This window comes from Triplophysa dalaica, chromosome 9 (assembly GCF_015846415.1).
Source record: "Triplophysa dalaica isolate WHDGS20190420 chromosome 9, ASM1584641v1, whole genome shotgun sequence".
Lineage (NCBI taxonomy): Eukaryota > Metazoa > Chordata > Actinopteri > Cypriniformes > Nemacheilidae > Triplophysa > Triplophysa dalaica.
The window spans coordinates 4037536-4043636 of record NC_079550.1 but is presented as its reverse complement, the minus strand read 5'-3'; the positions used below and the strand labels follow the sequence as shown (position 1 = coordinate 4043636).

Here is a 6101-nt window from a genome sequence, read left to right as displayed (position 1 = left end):
AAGCTAATTCCATGTTTTCTAATAATGTTGCCAAGGGGCAGCATGTATATGGAGAAAAGCAAGGGTCCTAAAACCGATCCCTGAGGTAATCCATCATTTACTTGCGTAAGATTTGACGATTTCCCATTTAAATGGACGCATTGACATCTGTCTGTTAAGTAAGATCTGAACCATTGCAGTGCCTGTCCCTGAATACCGATATAATGGTGTAAACGATCTAGTAGTATTTTATGGTCTACACTATCGAAAGCAGCACTAAGGTCAAGCAGGACTAAGAGTGAGATGTTACCTTTATCTGAAGCAATAAGGAGGTCATTGTAATTCTAACGAGCGCAGTTTCAGTGCTGTGATGCGGTCTAAAGCCAGACTGAAACTTTTCGTTCATGTCCATTATTTTGTAGGAAGGTACACAGTTGAGTTGAAACTACTTTTCTAGTATTTTATACAAGAACGGTAGATTTGAAATCGGTCTATAACTTCCAAGTTCATTGGGGTCTAAGTTTGTTTTTTTGATAAGATGCTTAATTTCAGCCAGTTTAAAGGGTCCTGGGACATGTCCTAGATTGATTGACGAGTTGATTATGTTACAAATCGGCTCAATTACAGCAGGTAGTAACTCTTTTAATAAAGTAGTCGGAATGGGGTCTAATAAGCATGTCGTCGTTTGGATGTTGCAATAATTTTAATGAAGTCTTCCTGATTTTAGTAGAAAAATGCAGTAGCCTTTCTTTTAGGTGACTAATTCTTCGATACACTTGGAGGTTTGGTTTTAGCTATGTAGTCTCGTATTTTTTTTCTGATTTTCTCAGTAAAAAATATCATGAATTCATTGCTACGAAGGTGCCGCGGAATACCCAGGTCAGGTGGAGTCTGTTTGTTTGTTAGTTTAGCAATTGTACTAAATAAAAACCTTGGATTGTTTTTGTTATTTTCTATGGGGCTACCGAAGTGCTCGGCTTTTGCTGCTTTTAGTGCCTTTTTGTAACAGCTTGCACTCTCTTTCAATGCAATTTTAAAGACCTCTAATTGGGTTTGTTTCCATTTTCGCTCCAGTTTATGCATTTCTCTTTTTAGGGCGCGTGTGGTGTTATTATACCATGGTGCTATGATCTTTCCATTAATCTTTTTGACTTCATAGGTGCGACCGCTTCTAATGCATTAGAGAAAATGGTGCCTATGTTGCTGGTCATGTCATCGAGCGATTCTATATTAGTTGAAAAAGGTTAATAGATGAGTCAGATCGGCATGTTTCTTTACGAAACTATCTTTAGTAGTTGAGGTGATTGGTCTACCCTGTCGATAACGAGATATACAACTGATTTCTGCAGTGCGCAGTGTACATGTTATACAGTGCCTTGCGAAAGTATTCGCCCCCCTTGAACTTTGCGACCTTTTGCCACATTTCAGGCTTCAAACATAAAGATATGAAACTGTAATTGTTTGTGAAGAATCAACAACAAGTGGGACACAATCATAAAGTGGAACGAAATATATTGGATATTTCAAACTTTTTTAACAAATAAAAAACTGAAAAATTGGGCGTGCAAAATAATTTAGCCCCTTCACTTTCAGTGCAGCAAACTCTCTCCAGAAGTTCAGTGAGGATCTCTGAATGATCCAAATGATTAATGATGATAAATAGAATCCACCTGTGTGTAATCAAGTCTCCGTATAAATGCACCTGTACGGTGATAGTCTCAGAGGTCCGTTTTAAGGCGCAGAGAGCATCATGAAGAACAAGGAACACACCAGGCAGGTCCGAGATACTGTTGTGGAGAAGTTTAAAGCCGGATTTGGATACAAAAAGATTTCCCAAGCTTTCAACATCCCAAGGAGCACTGTGCAAGCAATAATATTGAAATGGAAGGAGTATCAGACCACTGCAAATCTACCAAGACCTGGCCGTACCTCTAAACTTTCAGCTTATACAAGGAGAAGACTGATCAGAGATGCAGCCAAGAGGCCCATGATTACTCTGGACGGACTGCAGAGATCTACATCTGAGGTGGGAGACTCTGTCCATAGGACAACAATCAGTCGTATACTGCACAAATCTGCCTTTATGGAAGAGTGGCAAGAAGAAAGCCATTTCTTAAAGATATCCATAAAATGTGACGTTTAAAGTTTGCCACAAGCCACCGGGGAGACACACCAAACATGTGGAAGAAGGTGCTCTGGTCAGATGCACCAAAATCGAACTTTTTGGCAACAATGCAAAACGTTATGTTTGGCGTAAAAGCAACACAGCTCATCACCCTGAACACACCATCCCCACTGTCAAACATGGTGGTGGCAGCATCATGGTTTGGGCCTGCTTTTCTTCAGCAGGGACAGGGAAGATGGTTAAAATTGACGGGAAGATAGATGGAGCCAAATACAGGACCATTCTGGAAGAAAACCTGATGGACTCTGCAAGAGACCTGAGACTGGGACGGAGATCTGTCTTCCAACAAGACAATGATCCAAAACATAAAGCAAAATCTACAATGGAATGGTTCACAAATAAACATATCCAGGTGTTAGAATGGCCAAGTCAAAGTCCAGACCTGAATCCGATCGAGAATCTGTGGAAAGAACTGAAAACTGCTGTTCACAAATGCTCTCCAACCAACCTCACTGAGCTCGAGCTGTTTGGCAAGGAGGAATGGGCAAAAATTTCAGTCTCTCGATGTGCAAAACTGATAGAGACCTAATGAATATGTGTCACAATTTTTTTACACACTTTATTATGTGGAAGTGACTGTCCAACTTCCATCCATCCATTTCTACCGCTTATACGAACTACCTCGGGTCACGGGGAGTCTGCGCCTCAGGTCTCAGGAGTCATCGGGCATCAAGGCAGGATACACCCTGGATGAGTGCCAACCCATCGCAGGGCACACACACTCACTCATTCACTCACTGCACTCACACACTCACACCCTACGGACAATTTTTCCAGAGATGCCAATCAACCTACCATCATGGTCTTTGGACCATGGGAGGAAACCGGAGTACCCGGAGGAAACCCCCGAGGCACGGGGAGAACATGAAAACTCCACACACACAAGTCGGAAGCGGGAATCGAACCCCACCACCCTGGGGTATTAAGTAGTACAGAGGCTTAAGTATTCTACTTAAGCCTCTGTAGATCCGTCAAATAGAAATGACATTGCAAATGTGTTGTCTGATAAAAACAAAAATCAGATATCAATGTACCAAAAAGTTACCACGTGATCATCACACAACAAATCAAAAAGTAAAAAATAAATTCAGTTTCATGCTTAAAATGTTATGAATAGTATTCACGGGCAAGTTTGCTTGAACGGAGCATCTTTTTGTTGACCTTTGACCTTGTAAGTACGTTTTATTATTAATGCCAATAGACCAATATAACACACAGAAACTATTGAAATTAATATTGATAGTAAAGACTTCACAAAAATCATAATCATGCAATGAGGAAGAGAAAATAAAAATAAATGAATAACATAAGGCAGAGGGAGGAATTATATAAGATTTAAATCTTCAGAGCGATTTATGACTTTTCATATTATTTGTTCTTTATGCCCGCAAAGGACTAAACATAGGCATTAAATTAACCAAAAAAATGTAAAATATATTGAATACTCTAGAAAATATTAAATAATATCAAAAGTATCCAAATATATTCTGATATTTGTTTTTTCTGATTCCAAAAATATGTAACTAAAACAATTTCACAAAAAGATTAATAATTGTTTCTTCCATTATACAAATTTTAATTTTTAATATTTTATAGATTGCTATAAGTATCTTTGAGAGGGATAACATCTACAATATATAATATTTTCAATGTGATTTCCTTTATCTTGTTTGTTAATATATATTATGTGTGTGGAAGAGACAGACCCTCTGCTTTTGACAATAATAAGTCTCTTGCTAGCCATGAATTGAACTTTTCCTTTAAAGGTCTTTGATGGGATTGAGTTTAATCTCTGTCTGCAGGAATCATATTTGAATTTAAAGACACTTACACCCAAATAATGAATTGCATCTTTAATCAGAATTTAGATGCCATACAAAAGAGTTAAACGTAGGAGGGGGACATTTGTTTTTCCAAGTAGCTCACAAATGAAATTCAAATGAATTTAGAAAAAAAGTTAAAAACTATAAAGACTTAAATGGCAATCATTGCTATTTTACGCTGAGTTGCGTATTAACGACTAAATCGGGTGGATTTTTTCATTTGGATGCTTTAACATGCCTGTAAAGTGTAGGGACAGGTTTGTGAGCATATTTTGAAAATGACCCAGCCCGTAGAATCTCTTTAATGTTTGGTATCAGACACGCATGCCACTCTGAGACAACTTCCGCTCAGGATCACCTGTTCGTCCATGAACCATTTGATGGCTGGAGACATCAGCCGGCACTGCGCACTCGAACACACCTGCCTGAAGCTCGTTGAGATGTATTTCATGTAATCGTTAAGTAAAATTCAGACGAAAAGCGAAGCGGTTCATCCTCATGAGGCGATCGTTCTTGCGTTTGTTCTATTTGAGAGAGTTTGATAGACGTTAATGGTCGTTGTGTGGAAAAGCTGTGAAGAATCTCACACGACATGAGGGTGAGTGAATGACAGAAACTTAAAAAATGTGTATTAAACAAAGACAAGTTTATTCATTGCACACAAGGTAAGTAAAACTGTACAGGAGTTTTCTTTGCACACACTAAGGGAAAATTGCACATACTTATTTTAAGGCACATATAAATGTTTTTTTTTTGCACATAAACTTCATCTTTTAAAACATATACTTATTTATATCACACATAAACTTATTTATTTTGCACATAAAACTAAAGGTTTTTTTTCACACATGTAGAGAAAAGATATGAATAGGAGGTTTGGGATTCATGAGGAGCAGATGAGGAGTCACTACTGTTACAGTAGTGTGAGTTACAGAAGGAGATTCGGGATATAGTAAGAGTTGTTCTTATTTACACACAAATGTTTCAATGCTGGACTGTTGAGGTATCTCTCCCTCAGTAACTGTGTTTCTGTTATTTCCCTTTCTTTTCTCATTTTCTCCTCCTGTCGTTTTTTGGTCTTTTTCTCAAGCCAGTGATGAAGAACAAATAATCCTTTTGTTTTGCTGGCAGCTTTGGTCTTCTCTGGACCTGTCAGGTGATCTTGGGTATCTCCAACGGGACCATAAGGACCTGTCATGATGGTGTTGTCATGAGCGTCTTTCTCCTTCTGAAGGGTTTGTTGTTTGTCAGCGTTGCTCTCTGGATGGTATTTATTCACAGGTGTCTCCTGCTGCTCTGGAGCTTCTGGCTGGACTTCATCCATTTCAGTTTCACTCTCCAGCATCTCCGTGCTCTCCATCCAACAAAACATCGGTTGATCTTTTATCATGGGCTTCGGTCTTCTGTGTCTGGTGTCCTTCAGCTCAAATGGAGAGATGAACTTCACCTCAGGCTCATCAGACTCGTTGTTATCATTCATGTCCATGAGGATGAGATCAGACTGTGATGAAGGTGCTGACAGTGATATCGCCTCGGTATATCCATAGGGGATGTAAGGAGATGATCCTAAAGAATGAAGACGTTGAGAGAGTCACAATGTTTTATCTCGACACAATGCACTCTTGTCACATCTGATACACTTTCTCTTACCTTCATGGTCCGTTTCTTTGGCATTGTTCAGTTTCTTCACTGATCTTTCACTCTCCAGCAACTCTTTATTCTTCTCCACCCAACAAAACGTCGGTTGTTTTTCCCTCTTGGGCTTAGGTCTTCTCTGTCTTGTATCATTCATAACAAATGGAGAGATGATATGCACCTCATCATCATCTTCAATGTCCAAGAGGACCAGGCGTGTAAAGAGATCAGAGTGTGATGTGACCAGCGGTTCAGGCACTGATGAATGATGGGATTTTACCCTCTCAGCTGTTGGAGCAGGTGTTGGTGGACCAGCTGATATTGGCAAAGGAGATGAAGTGAGAGTTGATGTTTTAAGTTTCATCTTGTCAACACATCACTAGGCTTTCTCTTCCTTCATATTTTGTCACCTCCGTCTGTTCAGGATTCGGGTCGGCAGAGCAGAACGATGAAACCCAGATGAATGAAGAGATGGAGAG

At 39.4% G+C, this 6101-nt stretch overlaps 1 protein-coding gene across 1 annotated transcript; it reads right to left on the bottom strand.

Annotated features, from left to right (window-relative positions):
- Positions 1-4737: 4737 nt before the first annotated feature.
- On the bottom strand, positions 4738-5986 carry LOC130428690 (uncharacterized). Its single transcript, XM_056756881.1, has 2 exons — positions 5638-5986; positions 4738-5553 (listed from the first exon to the last, which is right to left on the bottom strand). The coding sequence occupies exons 1-2, from the start codon at positions 5984-5986 to the stop codon at positions 4916-4918; spliced, it is 987 nt and encodes a 328-aa protein (XP_056612859.1). The 3' UTR covers positions 4738-4915.
- Between the last annotated feature and the right edge of the window lie 115 nt (positions 5987-6101).

Excerpts from the sequence above, each read along its gene's own strand:
- LOC130428690 (XM_056756881.1), bottom strand. The coding sequence starts at position 5,986 with ATGAAACTTAAAACATCAACTCTCACTTCATCTCCTTTGCCAATATCA. Across the intron at positions 5,554-5,637 it reads CAAAGAAACGGACCATGAAG|GATCATCTCCTTACATCCCC; the intron begins GTAAGAGAAAGT and ends TTCATTCTTTAG.